Consider the following 20,814-nt stretch of genomic DNA (forward strand, 5'->3'; position numbering starts at 1 on the left):
GTTCTGTGCTGGTGAAAACCTTGATGTGATTTGTGAGCAATGGGTTCCAACTTGGTGACTACAAGGAAGCCATGTTACACCCATGGATAGCCATTGCTCATCCTAAATGATTATCTTGTCTGTGTGAAAATTTGCTGACGAGGAGCTACTGGGGGAAACATTGGAGAAATTACTGGGATTACAACCCAGTACTGTTGAACTGTTGAAACCAGCATAGCAACTCTTCCTTTGGATCCACCCTCTGCACCCAGAGTCTAAGACACAGCAAGGCTCAGGTCACATGTAACATTTTCTATACCAGAGATAGTCAATTATTTTTTGTCAAGGTCCAAATTTCTTGGTCAAGGTATAGTCAAGGTCCAGACTCCAGAGAAAATAATTAAAAAAAACAAATAATGATAAGCGAATACAAAGATTTCAGGGTCCATTCAAAAGCATCTGGTGATCTGGATTTTGACCATGGTCCACCTATTCACTACCCAGGTCTATACCCATGCATAGACAATATGCCAGTCACTTCCCAGTCCAGAGAAACAGATCCATTCATAAATGAATAGCTTCTGGAGTGGACTCATAACCACCAGTTCTTCAAAATCAAGAGAAGCTTTTATCCCACTGTAGAGAATTGCTCACTCAGAGGTCAAAACTGACATAACTGGCTGTAATTTTACCATAATGTTAAAGGTTTGCAAAGATTGAAAACTTCATTGCATCCATCATTTCCTGAGAGGTCATCAGTAACCAATTATTTCCAGTGACTAGGATTCTGATGCCTTTCATCAACTTCATCTCAAGTGGGTTTCTCAATATGCACCTGCTGAAATTCCTTTGAATGATATAGAACCATGCACTTTATGAATGACACCTAATTTTGCATTGCATCTAGTTGCACTTTAACCATTAAGGTTGTTTTTTAATTACAGATTGGGCAAATTTGGATTCTCTTCCTGATACAGTTTCTAAGCAGTAATGTATGCAAACATATTTTATGAACTCTGGGACTGCAATTCTCTTGTGACAGAACCATGCTGAGTTTGGCCAATGTTGCTGTCACACATTTGACTGAATATGCTTTTGTACCTCTTCTAAAGAACAGCAATGAAAAATTCAAGGGGACAACCACATGGACACAATTCCATAGACACAGACTAACCCAATGTGCTTCTGACAAAAAAGACAAAAAAGCTAGATATAATTTTCAATGAGCTTTGGCCAGAACCTAGCACGCACCACCCTGAGTTTACCAGTACCTAGAAGTACATTAATAATAGCACATCCCAGTGCTGGTACCCTGGCAGAAGGTTTACATTTATCAAAACTTTCTACATACATGCCAAAAACAAAAATAAACTGCTTCTGGACTAATAGACTAGATATAAATTATTTTCTTTCACAGTTTCTTGATAGGCTGAATAATCTGCTGAATGAACCGTTGTAAGATGTTTTGACTTTCACACTCTTTCATCTATAGAAAATATGCATCCTTCTTTTGCATGATAGAATACAGGCAGATGGATCCAATACTGGGCATTCAGAACAGAGGCAAAACTCCTCCATCTGAAACTTTAAACTTCCCTACCAGGAACAGTGTATCTAGTAGAATGCTTTCTCTTCTCCTCCTGTCAACAAAAATCCTATCATATTATATCCATGGTGTAAAATAAAGCAGTTAAAAACAAAGTATCTCACAGAGTTCAGCTCATCTCACATTGTCAGAAAGTGAATGGACAGTTATGGGCTGTAATCTACTACCTTATATCCTTTGAAAGTCACACATGGACTGAATGAAGATTTCTGAGACCCCCCAGTTTGAGCGTTTATAGTAGTTGTCTTGCTAAGTAATAACCATAAGAGTGTATGATCCAAAGGGTATCCAGCCTTTAGAGAAAAGTTTTTTTTCCATAGGCCTTTATCAAACAGTCATAACTTAGCGAATGGCACAAGACACAGAATTTGAATCTGGATTTCAAAAGCCATAAAATTCATGGATGTTTGGATCAAATGTTTTAGTCTGGGCCCATCTCTAGAGAAAAAGACGTGTGGAACAGTTTACACATAGCACTTTCCCAATACATATCCAAGGGTCACAAAAATCAAGTAATGCTTGTGGTAGGATCTTCACACAACACCTAGATTGCAACCTTTCTTTTCCATGTCTTGATTTCCTGTTATGCTGGGTTTAGTCATTAGTGAGTTCCACATTTAAATTGTAGTACTATGAGTATCTCCAGTTATTTAATACAAAAAGTTCCTCTGAACTCAGTTTACTGTTATTGGACAATAGATCTTCAGTTTCTGAGTATGGTTAACCAAGCTATACAGAATTAAAAAAAAATAATAATAAAAACAGTGTTTCCATTTAAATTATTAGATTACAAATTATTTTGCTACCTCAACTCCTTCTCCTCACTTTGTCTCCTTTGCTCACGCCCCACTCCTTACCTTCTCCCATACCACCCTACCAGTGGAACAGCAAACGTGTGTAAAGCAACCTCTCTCTTCTTCAAAAGACACTTTTAAATCTATTTGTTCCCTGACGCACCCCGGCTACACGGGCCGCCCACTGCTCCTTTGCTGGATTGGATTGTACTATACTGTCTCTGACTGTAAGCCCTGTGGGTCAAGAACGTTATTGGTTTGGCACAGCTGTCCCATGGGCAATACCATCTATATGTTATGCTCTACATAAATAACAGAGAATCATTCATTTGTACTTTCAGTTAGATTTGTATACTGCCAAAGACAACAATGGCCACCCATTGCTAAGGAAGAATATTGAGCTACAACAGCCACTGCTTATTTTAAGGAGTGAGTCTAAGAGGTGCAGCAAGATGGCAGGTTCCATTAAGTAGGTGAGATAAATGTGAGTAGCAGCTGTTTTCACCTACACCACTCAACTTTCAATGCTGCTTAGTTATGGTACATAAATGCACAGCTCAGGTAAAAAAATGAGTTGAAAAGAGTTGCTAAGAATGGGATCTTTGGTCCCCTCCTTTTAAAATCTACATATTATAAATGGTTTTAAAACTATACAAACTCTACTGCATGCAACATATTTCTGGCAAAGACTGGACTTCACTTTCTATAAGAATTATAAAAACAATTACTTATTTAAACAATTCTTTACTGCATATACTTGCTGTATTCCAAGTAAAGTAATAAATACTCATAAACCTGATGTTGACTTCTTAAAAGACTTCTCATGTGGAATACATTAGGATGCCGTTCCAGGAATCTATTTATGATTGTGTTTGCCTAGGTATAAAAAAGAAGTACCTTATGCAGCTCAGACATTGATCAGTTTCTGCCCACCTCCACCTATTATAAGTAATGAGCGTTAATGGTTGCTGAATAGTTTATTGTAAATGACACCTCAAGGATGCTCATAGGTGTATAATGAGTGAGTAAAATGATTTTACTGCTCTTATCGCCATAAAAGTCCAAAGTCAAAACCACAGTGGGTTTATATCAAACTCATTACTTTGTTGTTTAGAGGGTCTTGTATTAATTAGTGGTCTGTACAAAAGTTTACATTGATTTCTTGGGAATATACTTATGCTAAATATACAGTACAGTGACACAGGATATAATGCAATTAAAATGTATGTTCTGCCCATTTTCTATATATTGAAAGAACAAGAATATAAGCTAAATCAATTAAATTTAATTATTAAATAAAGATAATCTTCTTGTAGTTGTCATCATTATGAAATTATTTGGGGAAGTCTGCTTATTTATATATAAAATTAGAAAGTGAAGGGTGTCTTACAAAATCTTGTAAAACAGTTCTCAGTTTGGTGTTTCTGAAGGGAGAATTGAGAAAGAGTCAAGACAGAATGTAAACTGAACACTACCTGTGAGCTAAAACTGGGTACTTCAGATTCATTACACTGTAACAACATGAGTATTATTGCTTTCAAGACCTAAACTCTTCTGATATAGAAACTAACTTGAAACAAGGTAATTTAACCAGAAGACAATATGACTCATGGATCACATATATAGTTTAAAATTGGAAGCCATTTGTGTTTCTTTACTTCTGAGATATCTGGGTTTGAGTTTTTATGAAAGTCAGATCTTTAACTTTATAAAACAGAAGGTAACACATTTCAGGCTACTTACTAGTAACACAGATTAATGATTCTTTCTCTGTTTTAAAGTGAGATGAACTGCAGCTCTAATTGTCCAATCCCTAACAGCAATGCAGCATAGAAAAACTACAATTAGATAGCACAGGACTTGGAGAGAAAAATGGCACATATTTTGTTATATTTTTGTACAGTGCCATTGCAATAGATAAATACATGTCTGAACATCCAACAGTGTTTGCAGCTATTTACTGCTAGTTAAAACAACGTTTCTCAAGGCACTCAGCAGCCGCTGCCCATTGCATTCAACACAGAACATCTTGAGATCTTCAAATCTTAAGTGATTAGTCACAGTTAAAGTGCAGCAAAGTATTGTTAGGTCCATCTTCACATTTGCTTTACTCCTTTAATTGACACAATTCTTTGTGATTCTTCTGTCGCTGTCAATTTGTCTGATGCTTTTTGTAACGTTAATGGTGACTTCTTTTGTGGACATTTTCTTGGTGTCCCATTTAGCCTGTTAAAAAGTTTAAAACGATATAATGAGTTCAACATTTGGCAGCAAATTGCGAGACATTTACAACAGCTATCTGAAGTTTGTCAAAATAAATATGTTAAATACACAGAAAGACCAAGTGTTCTCCACCCATTTTTGTGATTTGGGGTATATTTTTAGTTAAGCACAATAGATATCTATCTGGCCTCATCCAAAGCCCGTTGACATCAAGGGAAAGACTCCCATAGATGTCAGTGGGTATTGGACCAGGCCAATAAATCCTTTTGACCGACATTAACACTGCTGCGCATGCACCTCTATGCACAGATTGAAAAATGTATCCCTTTCAACAATGGGGCTAGTTTTAATCCATGGATGGCATTGGGGGGGCTCCCACTGAAGCCAATGGGATTTGAACATACATTGCTGAGGGCAAAGTTTGGCTTAAGTTTTCTTTAGGTTTCTCCTGCTCTTAAACCAGAATAGGTTTTTCAAAATTATAGTTTAGGTTTGTATAAAAGAGAATTAAGTCTTATATACATGGTACAGTTCTGTATCAAATCACTTCCAAAGAATAAAGAACTTTACAATACAGCTCTCATGGAAGAAAAGTCACTCTATTTAAAAAAAAAAAGTTAAAATACATAAAAAATTAATAGTTTATTTTATTCACTAGCAGCAAACCCAGTCCTGGTAATACCAATTGTCCCTTAAAAATAGAATTGATTACAAATAGTTTGATTCCCTTAAAGTTGATGGGCAAACTCTCTTTGATGTCAATGGGAGCTGGACTGGCCCTAATCCTCAGGTTCTAGTCATTTACAAATAAGTTTTACACAGGTACTCCTCTTGGTGTCTTAACCCTTTTGGATCAACCCAGAATATGGGGCAGCACCAGGAAGCAGTTGTGTCTTAAAGACATCACTATGAACACACATCATCCAAAGCTCCCTTTTCCAGGAGAATGCTGCATCAGCCCTTTGCAAGATGCAGCAGCATTCCCCTCTTGCATCCAATCAGCTCTGCTGGCCAGCCTGAAGAGGTGGAGTCCTTGCTGGTACGCTGATACCATTGCCTGTCATGCATACCTTAGCCTCTGTTTGCCAGAAGCTGGGAAAGGGTGACAGGGGATGGATCACTTGCTGATTACCTGTTCTGTTTATTCCCTCCGAAGCAAGTGGTATTGGCCACTGTCGGAAGACAGAATACTGGGCTAGATGGACCTTTGGTTTGACCCCGTATGGCCATTCTTATGTTCTTATGACCAATATTGTTGCATTATTTCCTTATGCTGCCCCATCTGTCTATCTGTCTCTTGTCTTATGCCTGGATGATGATGCTGTTGATGATTAATGATGATTAGTAATAACATCTATTACCAAAGCACCCAGAGGCCTTTGTCATGGAACCCATTGTGCTATACAAATGTAGAACAAAATGACAATCCATGCCCCAAGGAGTTTATAATCTCAGTATAAAACAAGAGACGACAGATGGATACAGACCGACAGTTTGTAAACTCGCAGGGACAGATACTGTGTTTTTGTTCTGTGATTTTATAGCACCTAGCACAATCTCCCTGCCCTCAGAGCCATGATCCAGGTAGGTCTGATGCAGCCATGCAGTGCGGGATCCTGCACAACATGGGATTATGTGCAGGACAAGGCCAGGGCCCTTTTAATGCTTATTTCCCAAAGATGTGCTTTTCTTTCTATGCTATAAATTTGGACTCTTTTGACCCTTCCGAAAGTTTTGTACAAGAAGAAAACCCATACACTTGTTACTCAAAACCAGCATAATTTCTCTGACACTTGGCTTGACCTCCACTTAAGTAAATATATAAAAAATGCCATGAGAATCTGGGGTGTTCTATCACTGTGATGTAGGAGATGTGTCACTTTCTTCTGAATTACTCTATTCTTAGTAATCATCAAGAAGTCCATGGGCAGTTCTGTTTAAAACCAGATGTAGTGATGTAACCCTGGCTATTTACTCCTTGAAGAAAAATTCATGATGCAATATATTGTCCTGTGAAAGAGGGCCAAATCCTTGTTACCCTGTGGGCCAACCTGGGCAAGTAGAGCCAGGAGGATTTGTATGTGCCATCATATAGATAGTAGCTCAGATGGTCCATTTTTAAATGAGGTTGTGTCAGAGTGATGAGGCCTAATAGAGGAGTCAGCTCTCTGATCACTGTAGTCTCAGTTAGTTTCCCCAGCAGTAGCTGATTGAGGAAATAGGGAGGAATTAGCTAATCAGATGGGGACACTGGATGAGTTAAGAAACTAATTGGCTCATCAGATGACTAGCTTGATAAAAGGCAGGAAGGAAGTGTTATTGGCCAGGCCAGCTGTGCCCAAACTGAAGAAGATCCCAAGGAAGGGAGATCTCCTTTCCTTCCAGAGCCCTGACGATCAGGGGTCTGATGGTAATAGGGCTACAGGAAGTAGAATTGTTGTACTGAACTGTAGAGGTGTTGGTTAAAGGGACTTGAATAAATTATATGGAGTGGACATGAAAAGAAATAATAATAATGGAGATATACCTATCTCCTAGAACTGGAATGGACCCTGACAGGTCATTGAGTCCAGCCCCCTGCCTTCACTAGTGGGACCAAGTACTGATTTTTGCCCCAGATCCCTAAGTGGCCCCCTCAAGAATTAAACTCACAACCAATGCTCAAACCACTGAGCTATCCCTCCCCCCTTAAGAGAAGAGAGTCTGAGCAGTTTCTGTGGTGAACAAGGAAAGGTGAGGCATATGTCCCATTACAGATGTGAACTGTCCTTCGCCATTAATCTCTGCTCATACATATTAATCTGATTATTTTAATAGGAGGAGCTGTGTTTTTCCTCAAGCTGAGCTTTAAATAAAGTGCATATTGGGGACATGTACAGTATATATAGTCCCCATGCAAAATAAAGATTTACCTATTAGAAATCTAGTGATAGCAATTGCCTCACTGACCTACCGCAGTAGTCAATTCCACAGGCTGACTGTACACTATCTAAAGTAATATTTATTGTAATTATCTAAAATTTACTGCCCTTTATTTTCAAGGATTGCTTCCTTGTATTTTATGAAATCTTCAATCTGCCCTTCATAATTTGAATAATTCATTCAAGTCTTTTTCTGCCTTTCCAGACTAAATAATTATTGCATAGTTTATATATATGCATGCCTTCTCTGGACCTTTCCAGTCCTCACTATACCTTTCTTAAGGTGTGCTAACCATATCTGGACAAGATAAATGAGTGCACACCAGCGTTTGAAATGGTCTTATAATATTATCTCTCTATTTTAATTCACCTATTTGTCTTTTCAAATGTTGCTATGTACCTGGCAAACATTTCATTAGCCACTCACAATGAATCTGATATTTTTTTCCTGCAGATTATCTAGATTATAGAGCCAATGCTGTCTTCACTTCCAAAAGTGTAACTCCCACTGAAGTCAGTGGTTGTTACACCCATGTAACTGAGGGCAGAATTGGGCCCCTACATTTGCCAACGTACATTATATTTACGCAAGTTGAATTACATCTGCCATTGTGCTGCCTAATCATCCAAAGTGTTCACATCCATCTGGTGTTTCTCACAATTCTCCATAGATTTTGTTAATCAAAATAACTTAATGTCAGTCAGCAAACTTCAACTCCCAGTGCACCTCCTCCGTCGGATCTTTCATACAATATAGTTAATAATCCAGGACCCAACATTAATCCCTTGAGTGTCCAACTGTTGCATTTCCTTCATTATTTTATTAATTGTTTTTATTATCAATTTCTTTTAGGCCCATATCCTTTCCACCGTACTGACATACACCTTTGCTGGCACTGCAGTCTGATTCAGCAAGACAACAGAGGAATAGATATTGTAACAAATAATAATACCTAGCTTATATAGATAGCACTTGTCATCAGTAGATCTCAAAGAGCTTTATTCCCAATTTACAGATGGGGAAACTGAGGCACGGCATGACCAAGTGACTTGCCCAGGGTCACCCACCAGGCCAATGGCAGACCCAGCAATATAACCCAGGTCTCCTGAGCCCCAGTCCTGTGTGCCGTGCACTAGGCAACACTGCCTCCCAATAGAGATAGAAGGCAAAGTGAAGTCAGTGAGAATACTCACATAAGTCAGATGACCAAGATTTGACTTAGTGTCAACCAACTTCTCTATGCACATGGATATAACAATAACAAGATTTGATTGCATGCATCTTTGTGTGCCAGAAAAAGTTGGAAGAATGCATTCCAAGCCAATGACAGAGGGCCCAATTAAGTAATCCATACTCATGTGAGTAGCCCCATTGCAGTCAATGGTCACATGATTTAAGGATTGCAGGAATTGGTCCATCATCTCTAGTAACACCAAATAAAATGAAAGACAAGATGAGTGGGATAATATCTTTTACTGGACCAACTTATGTTGGCAAGAGAGACAAGCTTTCGAACTTACACAGAGCTCCTCTTAAAATGTTTGTATTCTTGTTGCTAAAAAAATAAGAATAATAGATTAGCTCTATCATTTGTAGAATCGAATTCTGAAATGTTGCCAATATCTTACAAATTGGATTTTATAATTACATTGATTCTGTTACACCATACTCAATTTGACTGATTAAATTTCTCCATGCACTCATGATTATGACAAGCATTTGCACTTTTTCATTTTCAGCAATCCCCTTATGGCTCTTGAAGTCATGTTGATGTGGAATGTGCCCCTGTACTCCTGCTACTGCAATACCTAAATGGAAAGACACAACGGCGTCTAGGTCACAAGGGAATATTTCCATGCTGCAGAAGCAATGAAGGATGAATAATACAGTACAAGGAGGTTTAAAATAAACACACACATACTATTGTGTTTGCTATTAATGAACATAAGAGGTAAAGTTGAGATGTGGCTTCCATTCTAAACTCTCTTTTCCAGTTGCTCTCTATTTTCTCAGACAAATTCCTTTTGGGCTCAAATTCCCCATGCTTGTTCTCCCATCTGAAAGGTAAATGTTTGATAAAACCTGTCTGATGATCCTACTGTGCAGTTGGGAAAGGGCCTTTGGGTCTGTCCCCTGTCAGCACTTAATCACCAGTCAGAAGACGTAGATTCAGAGTCTGCCTCTGCCCAGATCTGCAGCTTCTCATGCAATATGCTGTGGCTGCAGTGTAAGTATTTTATTGTATTTCAAAATGTTAAATGGGTTTTGACTGTAAAATGAAGAATTGTAATTATCACAAAAATAATTGTAGTCCCATTGAAACTAGCCCTGAGAGTCACGGAACATAATTATAAACAGACCTCTGCTGTTCTGAAGCCATTGTGTTTCTGTGTCATAGTTCCAGAGGCATGGACCATGGGTTTTGTGCATTGAGTACCACAGCTAGTTTTCTTCTCAGTGTTAATTATTCCACTTGCAGTCGAGGACATGGTAACACAGGTCTGAGTTGATTTTTCATCCTCCAGCATACCTAATAAGAATACATGAAAACACATTCGGGGATAGCTCAGTGATTCCAACAACAGTTGACACTAACAGCCATTGTTCCCTTGCATTGTATCACTATTTTGTAACTTTTAACAAAAGAACACTGTCAACTTGAAACCTAGTTTCTATAAAACAAGGAGTTAAAAGTAAGTTTCAGATAGTACAGCTGCTTCTGTGTCTCCTATCTATTTTTGTGATTTTTACCTTCACATTTCCCTGTCTTAAAAATGTCTCTCCCGTCATTGTCACTGCATGAAAGACCCACACAAACAAAATGGGACATGAGTTAACATGGGCCCAGATCCTGCAAGCCACTGAACATGAGCAGACCTTCTCTCTACCTCAGAGCCCTGTTGACTTCATGGGTACAAGAGTTTGCCCATGCAGAGCGGCTTGCAGGATTAGGTCCTAATTCACTATACAAGGAAACAATGACTGACTGTATAGAAAGTACTATCAAATGCATAAAAAGGAAGACATTGGAAAAAAACTAGACATCTCTCCCCTTGAATCCTTTCTAACCTTAGTAATCTTAGGGGTTACTTATAAAAATGGTAGGTAAGAAATATTCCGATACAAATATTATTATTATTTAGAAGGGTATCCTTAATTTTTATGAGGACTTATTGCATAATAGTCACAAACAAACATATTTTATCAAAACATTGTGTCCATCAATAGTCAAATTATTAATATTTTTTTCAGCTCTGGTTGAATGTACTGCAAGGCAAACGTAGAGCAATATGATATGGATTAGCCTAAAAGAGTTTCCTCATCTTATTGCATGAACAGAACTAAGCTATCATTTATAATAAGCCTACTTCATTAAACTTCTAGTTGTAATGCTGGGTCTCAAATCTGAGTTGTGGATCTGGCCAAAGTTATAACAACAATGAAAAAAAAAGAACAAGGCTGGATGTGTCACTTTGGCTAATGTAGCTTTCATTGTTCAAAAATGATTAACAATTTCTATTTCTAAAAAGAGGCTTGCTTACATAGTAATAATTGGAGATATACCAATCTCCTAGAACTGGAAGGGACCTTGGAAGGTTATTGAGTCCAGCCCCCTGCCTACATTAGCAAGACCAATTCTTTTTGCCCCAGATCCCTAAGTGGCCCCCTCAAGGATTGAACTCACAACCCTGGGTTTAAGCAGGCCAATACTCAAACCACTGAGCTATCCCTCCCCCCTACATGCCAACAGAAAAAAATTATAATCTTATTTTATGGCTGTACAAGTGTGATCACTGGGTAGAGAAGTAAGGGTGTGTACACAGATATAAAGGAGAAATAAATGTGAAGAGGAACTATACAGAAAACATTTATTGCTGTTTGAACTGTGCATTGCATCACCAAACCCAGTCTCATAAATCAGATATGAATTCAAATGTAGCATTAAGGACACTATAAATGAAAGAGATGTAGTTCTGTATTCTCACTCAGAAATCTGCAGGGAATACACCTGGCAGGAAAAGCTGCCTTATCAATAGAAAGACTTTTCAGTAACAGGTTTCCAAAGAAAATGGCTGAGAGAAGTAAAGTTGACTGAAATAGCAACAGGGGACATACCAAAACAACTGTCCAAACGGCAAAAAAAGGTCCACCCAAATTTCCAGTCTTGATGCTGAAAGTGATGAAGGTGACTTAATGTGTGAGAAATATGAATAAAAATATATTATTGCATTTTCCTAAACTGTCAGCAGATGGTGACAGAGTGTCCATGTGCCAGTTTCTCTCTAGGACTGTCAGCTGAAAAGAAATTTAAAAAAAAATCCAAATAATCTTGGTTTGTATAAATAAAAAAATGGAATTGGCTTTTTTTTAACATTAATATTGCATTTTATGTAAAAAATATGTTTAAAATTCCTTAATGCTTGGAAGTTGTCATTTTCTGTGAGAGGAAAAAACTGGTGTTTCTCTCATCTCTTTATCTGCCTCTAACAAAAAGCTTCAGAGGAGATCCTAGCAATTACAGGCAGGTGAGCCTGACATCATACTGGGCAAAGTGGTAGACACTATAGTAAAGAACAGAATTATTAGAGACATAGATAAACATGATTCGTCGGAGAAGAGTCAACACAGATTTTGTAAAAGGAAATTATGCCTCTTAGAATTCTTTGAGGGAGTCAACCAGCATGTGGATAAGAGGGATCCACTTGATATAGTGTACTTGGATTTTGAGAAAGCCTTTGACAAGGTCCTCATCAAAGGCTCTTAAGGAAACTATGTAGCAATTGAGATAAGAGGGAAGGCCCTGTCATGGAACAGAAACTAGTTGAAAGACAGGAAACAAAGGGCAGGAGGAATAAATGGTCAGTTTTAAGACTGACCATTGAGAATGGTGGATCTCAGTGGACTGCCCCCCAGGGATCTGTATTGGGACCTGTGCTGTTCTGAAAAGGGGAAATGAACATTGAAGTGGCAAAGTTTGGAGACGACATTAAATTATTCAAGATAGTTACGACCAAAGTAGATTGTGAGGAATTACAGAGGGATCTTACAAAATGGGGTGACTGGGCAACAAAATGGCAGACGAAATTCAACATAGATAAGGGCAAAGTAATATACGTTTGAAAAAATAATCTCTGATATACATTTACAATGATAGGTTCTAAATCAGCTGTTACCACCCAACAAAGAAATCTTGGAGTCATCATGAGGATAGTTCTCTGAAAACTTCCACTCAGTGTGCAGCAGTGGTCAAAAAGGCTAACAGTGTGCTAGGAACTATTAGGAAAGGGATAGAAAATAAGACAGAAAATATCACAATACCACTAATAAATCCCTGGTATACCCATGCCTTGAACCAGTTCTGGTTGCCTCCTCTCAAAAAGGATATCGTGGAATTGGAATAAGTTCAGAGAAGGGCAACAAAGATGATAAAGGGCTTCCGTAGAAGGAGAGATTTAAAAGATTAGAGAGGTTTGTTTTAGAAAAGAGATGACTAAGGGGGATATGATAGAAGTCTATACAATCATGACTGGTGTGGAAAAAGTGAATAGAAATGTGTTATTTACCTTTTCACACAATACAAAAAGCTGATGAAATTAACAAGCAGCAGGTTTATTAAACAAGAGGAAATACTTTTCATAGCACACACAACTAACCTGGTGAACGCATTGTCATAGGATGCCGTGATGGCCAGAAGTATAACTGGGTTCATAAAAGAACTGGATAAGTCCATCAATGGCTATTAGCCAAGATGATGAAGGATACAACCCCATGTTCAGACCAACTCTAAATTTCTGACCCCCAGAAGCGGAAGATGGGGGTGGATCACTCCATAGTTGCCCTGTTCTGTACACTCCCTGTGAGCCACTGCCAGAGTAAAGATACTGGGCAAGATGAATCATGTTCTGACCCAGTGTGGTAGCTCTTATATTCTTATTCCACAGCACTGACACCTTCCCACATTCAGCAATAAACATCTCCTCTCCTGCACCTCCATGAAGTCTACTCAAGCAGCTTGCATTTTAAATCTCAGACCTCCCTGCAACTTTCCAGACTAAGGTGTGCAGCAGAGTAGTAATAACAAATTTAAAAATTTTATTAAAGCTAATGTTTAAAAAATTATATAATACATGTGTTGGGAAAAGAGTGTCTGTACATCTAATATTAGATTATCCACAAATATAAAGTTAGTTTTTAAAAGTCATATGCTACTTTTTTTCTTGGCCAGTCACCTGGCATGGGTCAGGGTTTCAAAGGATTCTAGACTATTGTTGCACACTCAGATGATTTGCAGGAAGGGACCTGAGGAGCCAGTCAGTTATTTAGGAACAAGGGCTCAAGAACTATTTATGTATTTATGGCATAGCCTATGGAAACAAATGCAGGCTTAGTAGCCAAGAACTCCTAAGTTCTCATGCCCCCCTCTGGTACTGACTTAGTGTGGCCTTGTGTAAATTGGTTCTACTCCCTGCTTCAGTTTCCCCATCTGAAAACAGAGCTAAGGATACTCATTTATCTCACAGAGGTGTTGTAAGCATGACTTACTACAGCTCTTTGAAGATGCACAGTGCTATAAGTGCTAAGTATTAATACCTACATTTGGACATTTCAAACATATGGTGTGATGGAGTGTCCACCCCACACGAGGCCTGAAGGAGTTAAGGTAGCTAGGTGGTACAGTTAACTGCCCGGCCTGCACCTGGAGGAGGAGCCAGGGAGTAAAAAGATGGGTTTCAGAGGGGTAGCCGTGTTAGTCTTGGAATAGATTTATTTGCATAGATGTATCTTTCTTGGGACTGTGGAAAACCATAAACAGTGGAAATGGGAGATTTGGTTCATTTGTGTCCTCTGCTAATTTGCTGCTTAAGTGCCACACTCTGCTGAGATTAGACATTTTGTCCAATACTTATCTGAAACTAACCAATTATCAGCACCTGGGACTGCAAATATCAGTTCCATTCTCTCTTTCCATTGAGCCCAGTTATCAGTTACATTGCCATTATCAGGGTCTATTGATGTACTACAGGCTTTAGCTTTGTTTTAGTCTGACGCTATTATGTTTGCTTTTCTAAAAGTGAGGAACTGTTTTAGAACCCTTGTTCATCAACAAGGGAATGATTTACTGAGCCGGCTGTAACAATATGAAAGACAGGCAGCATGCTGTTTCCTGGGAGGAACTGTTTGAAAGCAACAGCTGCTGGAGAACTGTCTGAGAACTCAGGAGGCTGAAGAAGCCATGTTGTAAGCAGCCACAACAAACCCTGAGTGAGACCTTATGTGGCAGAAGATCCAGACACAACAAAGCATAAAACACTCACAAGACTAGAGAAAAACTGACTCTTGGAAATTCTAGCACAATCCGCTGCAAGTTTAGGAACTTAATGTATTCACTTTCCTCTTCATATATCACTGGTGTGAAGGAATCAGAACAACAATCCATTAGCAATGGAAGCTAGAGCACAAGATTGTGTTAACAAATCAGAAAATGAAACATAATTTAGATGCTGGCTATTTCATTAATTCATATCTGAATCCTAATTAGAGACCAGACAAGGTCTTAAAGAAAGGACCAGGCACAGAACTTCTTGCTCTCCAGATGGCAAGCGTTTGGCAGTGTTATAAGAGATGTAGAATACTGCCATGTCAAAAATAAAGGAATGACTGGTTACATTTTTTCCCTCTCTCACTCTGGAAGTTGCAAGCTGTTAAGGTGGAAACATCCTGTATCTGAGTCTTGCCTAAGTATAATTTAAACCAAACTGCCGAGGCATTTATGTCATCATCATCATGTTGATAAATGCGAAGTAATGCACATTGGAAAACTGTATATACAAAATGCTGGGGTCTAAATTAGCTGCTACCACTCTAGAAAGAGATCTTGGAGTCATTGTGTCTCTGAAAACATCTGCTCAATGTGCAGCCGCAGCCAAAAAGGCTAACAGACTGTTAGGAAAGAGATAGATAACAAGACAAAAATAACAATGGCAATATATAAAGCCATGGTATGTCCACAGCTTGGATACTATGTGCAGTTCTGGGCACCCCATCTCAAAACAGATATTAGAATTAGAAAAGTACAGAGAAGGGCAACAAAAATGATTAGGGGTATGGAACAGCTTCCATATAGGGAGAGATTAAAAAGACTGACACTGGTCAGCTTGGAAAAGAGATGACTATGGGAGATATGACAGAGGTCTATAAAACCATGAATGGTGTGGAGAAAGTGAATAAGGAAATGTTATTTACCCCTTCATATAACACAAGAACTAGGAGTCACCCAATGACTCCTAGGCAGCAGGTTTAAAACAAACAAAAGGAAGTAATTCTTCACAATCAACCTGTGGAACTCATTAGCAGGGGATGTTGTGAAGGCCAAAAGTATAACTGGGCTCAAAAAAGAATTAGATATGTTCATAGAGGATAGGTCCAGGGTGTCCCTAATCCTCTGACTACCAGATGCTCGGACTAGATGACAGGTGGTGGATCACTCGATGAATTGCTATGCTCTGTTCATTCCCCCTGAAGCATCTGGCACTGGCCATTTTCAGAAGACAGGATATGGGGCTAGATGGACCATTGTTCTGACCCAGTATGGCCATTGTTATGTTCTTATCATAGTAATGTCAGAGTGCCTGTTTTCACACACCCCTTCCTCTCTCTTCACTTGCAGGGCTCTCAAAGCAGCAGTGTCCCACCCTCAGGTATCAGGTGACATAATTTATTTAGACTTTCAAAAGACCATTGCCAATACTCCTCACAAGATGCTGCAAAAGAAGTAAAGTAGCCATCAGCTGAGAAGCAAAGTATTGTCATGGATGATACTGGCTAAAAGACAAGAAACAAAGAGTAGGAATAAAGAGTGAATTTTCATCATGTCAAAAGGTTAGCAGCAGGATGCCTCAAGGTTCTATACTAGGTCCAGTGTTGTTTAATATATTTATTAATGACTTGGAAAAGTAGTGAACTGTTAGGTAGCAAACCTTGCAGATGACACTTACTTAGGCTGGTCAAGTCCACATAGGGTGACCAGAGGTCCTGATTTTATCGGGACTGTCCCGATATTTCCTTGTTTATCTCACGTCCTGACCGATGTTCAGTCGGGACACTGGACAAACAAGCAATTTTGCCCTCTGCTCCAGTGCACAGGCGGAGCTCGGAGGGGCTCGCGCCCCCCCACCCCGACTCTGCCCTCTCCTTCCCCCATTGGATCCCTCCCCAAATCCCCGCCATTCCTCCTCCCTCCCAGGCTTGCACGGATCAGTTGTATGGCAGCGCAAGCGCTGGAGGGAGGCCCGGGGGACGCAGGGGAGCGCAGGGTGAGTCCGGCCTGGCCCTGAGCGCAGGCAGGAGGGTGGGGTGGTACCTGCAGGGGCAGCCCTGGGTCCGGCCTGAGGAACCGGCTCCCTGTACGCGCCCATGGGTGGGGGTGGGGGGTCAGCAGCTGCCTGCGTGAGGACTCCAATGGAGCTTCACCTCCCGCCACATGGAGGCAGCGGCAGCCCCGTTCGTTCCCCTGCGGGACCCGAGTGGGATGGGGGGACTGGGGCCTGCTGCCCCCACTCTGGGGCTGCCCGCAGTGCTCTGTGGGGCAGCTGGGCGTGGGCCAGGCCCGGGCACACTTGGGGTGATGGGATTGCGCCACCCAGCAGGGCGGGCTGTAGGGAAACCCCGCCCCGGGGTGGAGGCAGCGGCAGCCCCGTTCATTCCCCTGCGGAACCCGAGCGGGACTGGGGGGCTGGGGCATGCTGCCCCCACTCCAGGGCCGCCTGCGGGATTGCACCAGCTGGGCACCTTCCCCTACGGGGGGAGGTGGAGAGGAGGCGAGCTGGTGCGGGGGGGGGGGCGCTCTGGTGGCTTTTTTTTTTCCCTCTGACGCCCTCCGCATCCCAATATTTCAGTTTTGTCATCTGATCACCCTAAGTCCACAAAAGATATGAGGAACTTCAGAGGGCCTGACCAACTAGGTGATGGGGCAACATGGTGGCAGATGAAGTTCAAAGTTGATGAATGCAAAGTAATGCACATTGGAGAGAAACATTTGAATTATTAATATACTTTACAGGGTTACAAATTATCTGTATCAACTAAGGAAAGTGACCTGGGCATCGCTATGTACAGCTCAATGAAGATCTTGGCTCTATGTTCAGCTATGGGCAAAAAAGCAAATAAGGCTACATAAGAAATGGAATGGAGAATTGTGATCTGTATGAAATGCTGAAGCGCCATTTGCACCTTCTTCTGTCCCAAATCCCTGAGGAGTCCTTTCTGTACAGCGCACCATTGGAAGGGCTTCCACTACATGCCAGGGAGAAGGCATTCTGTGCAGACAGAGGGAGATCTGCTTGGGGGTGTGCCCCTTCATATATATTCATGGAAGGGAGACTCCACCTACCTTTGCAAACATTTAGGGCTCAGTGCTGCTTTCTGGCTGGCAGTATCATCCCACAAAGCTTGGGAAAGCAGCAGGAAGCTATAGATCTTGTGTGTATGCAAAATACATAACTTATCAAGATATGGCCAATCATCACTCTTCTTATGTGTCATGCCCTTTGGACTAATCTCTGTATGTTTGTCTTACATTTATTTGTCTTCAGATCATGGACAGGGCCACCTTTTCTGTTTGGAACGTAGCTCATGCATTTTCAGCACGAGTAATATGAAGTGTATGCATCCCATGCAGTGCAATCAGTGATTTTTCAATATAGTACAACAGGTGATACCTAATGAATGACAGAGGACAGGATCAAGCAAATATAGACTCTGATCTTGCAGTGAGCTCCATGTGGACTCACCCCTGTGCTTGTGCAGGTACGGACATTTACTAACATGGAGCTCTTTGCAGATTTTTGGGATGGGGATTTTCCCCCCACTGATATGTCAGGATACAGAATAATGCCTTGATACTGATATGTTTGGGTGTTGTAACTGTGTTGCAAACGGACTTGATGTTGCACCCTGTGATGGGGTGTACCAGGCCCAGAGGCACCTGCTGAAGGCCTCAGGATACTACCATACACCATCCCAGAATGAAGCAGTAGAGAAGTCCTCCAGGCTGCTTAGAGTGGCTGCATGGAGCAGCCAATCAGGGCCCAGGAAGGCCGTATAAAAAGAGCTGCAGTGCTCAAGACAAGCAGTTGCTGCCTGGAGCTGGAGGAGTGTGGATTGCATTCTTGGATGGCTGAGGGAGCTCCAGGACTGCAGACAGAACAGCTAAAGAGGACACAGTAGCACATAACTGCTATTCAGAGGGTTCCTGGGCTGAGAGCAGGAGTAGTGGGTGGGCCTGGGTTCCCTCCCCACATTAGCCATGGGGGAGTGGCCTGAATATTGAAATATGACACACTCTCAGAAGGGGAACTGAACTGCTTAGTGGCTCAGCTGGAGATCTGGGGCCAGAAGGATCCAGAGAGGGCAAAGCCATTGCCTCCACGGAGGAAGCCTTGGGGTATGGCTTAATATCCAGGCCAGGTAAAGACTGTCATACTATTAAAGGACTGAGCCTAGGAAAGGCTGCAGGACATTATGGAGGGCCCTGAAGTAGGCCCAGTTGGACTGTATGCCACAGAAGGGATTTGTTTTGTTTGCACGCCAACTATGCATGACTTGGTCGAAGGGCTGAGTCTCCAAAGAACTACCTGAAAAACCACTGACAGGAGTCACCACAGACTGAGAGTGGAGCAGATGCACACCTGGGCTGGGGACACTCACGAGAGGTGGGTGCTACCCTGTTACACACCCCATGCACTGATACACCATCATAAAATAAAGAGACAAATATCATGGCTATATTTGTTCTGGAAGGAAAATACAGATGGTACCAAACTTAACAACATGCCTGTGATCACAACACCACACACAAAATAACAGGCTTAAAACTTGTCTAACCATCTAGCACAGAAATTTGAATTTAAGTTGTGGTCTTCATTTTAAGGAGTGGAACGACTTTCCAGGTCCAGGAGAGCAGTAAAAATTGAAAAAAAAATTTTTTTTTCAAAATTAAATTGGGGCCAGTCAGCCTTGACAATAACCCTTTTATTAGGCCTTAAATAATAAATACTTAGTACATAAAGAGGTTTATGTCATTAAAGAACTCTGCAAACACAACACCTCTGGGAGGCTGGTAAACATTACTACCTTCATTGATTTTTCCCAAAGCCACAGAGGAATCCAGTGCCAGACCGGGCTAGATCCCAGCATGACCTTCCGGCTCCTTGTCCTGCACTCTGGCTCTTATTTACTGGATACAGTAGTCATCTAACATGACCTCTTCCTTCTGCTGATGTGCCCACAGGAGGAGGGCAAGGAAGAAGGAAACAAAAACAGTTCCCTCCTGATTCTTCTATTTTGGGGTGGCATTTGCCTTCCCTTTTTCCTCCTGGAGGAGCAGGGGTTCAATCTGCCACCCTCTGTGGATCCTCTGAGAGCCACACTCAGAAAGCCAGGGCCTCCTGCATGGCAGCCTGGTATCTCTTTGCTGTCTCCCAGTCCTCTGTGGCTGTCTCCTCTGGAGAGTGTCCGCTGGAAGCACCTTAAGAGTGAAAATGGATTCCACAGTGCAGGGAGAGGGAGCAGAAACATTAAACAGTGTTAGGTTTTATTAACTTTTCTGAGTACTCCCACAGGGTTTGGGCAATGTTGTTCTCATAGCCTTAAATATAGCAACACAAATGGTTCTGCAATAATAAGTCAATTAGTGATAAAAAATTACACTGTTTTGAATTGGAGAAAGTGCTTCTGAATCACTCAGCTGACATGTTCCTTGGTTGCTATGGTGAAAATGTATTTGTTTAAACCAGTTAAAGAAATACTAGGGATTCAATATTCCTTCTGTATTATCCAAGGGTTAAAACAATAATATTAATGTAACTTTGGGGATGATTGTTTTTCTTGTTTCTGGTTATGAAAGTACTAAAATATAACACTAATTTTCATTTGTTATTTTGCTGACATCCTTTTAGCTGTAACTCTTCAATCAACAACTCTTACCAAGGGTTTCCTATTGTGCACCTTGGAAATAATCCATAGGCAAACAAAACAGGGTCCATTTTCATTATTCAGCCACTGGAAAATGTATTTACATTATCAGAGATCTCAGATCTCCACTTGCTTCCACAGCAAAGTTTTCCAGCAGTAACGTACATATAATCCTGGGTTAATATTGCATTTATGTTCTGCACATCCATATGTCAAATCAATTATTTTACTCTGGTAAAGAACAGCAAATAGGCGATTAATTCCTCTTTAGAGAGGGAGGTAAACAATTATTTTCAGTTCTAATGTCTTAAATTACAA

General features: G+C 40.7%; 1 protein-coding gene across 1 annotated transcript in view; it reads right to left on the minus strand.

Annotated features, from left to right (window-relative positions):
• Positions 1–3,312: 3,312 nt before the first annotated feature.
• The window catches only part of BAALC (BAALC binder of MAP3K1 and KLF4), a 33,574-nt gene continuing 16,072 nt past the window's right edge, over positions 3,313–20,814 (minus strand). The window contains exons 2-3 of the mRNA XM_045006774.1: positions 9,885–10,054; positions 3,313–4,605 (exon numbers count right to left, since the gene is read on the minus strand). Of these exons, the coding sequence (XP_044862709.1) occupies positions 4,495–4,605; positions 9,885–10,054 (281 nt within the window). The 3' untranslated portion in view covers positions 3,313–4,494. The remainder of the gene's footprint in view (positions 4,606–9,884; positions 10,055–20,814) is intronic.

The sequence above is a fragment of the Mauremys mutica genome, chromosome 2 (assembly GCF_020497125.1).
Source record: "Mauremys mutica isolate MM-2020 ecotype Southern chromosome 2, ASM2049712v1, whole genome shotgun sequence".
Taxonomy (NCBI): domain Eukaryota; kingdom Metazoa; phylum Chordata; order Testudines; family Geoemydidae; genus Mauremys; species Mauremys mutica.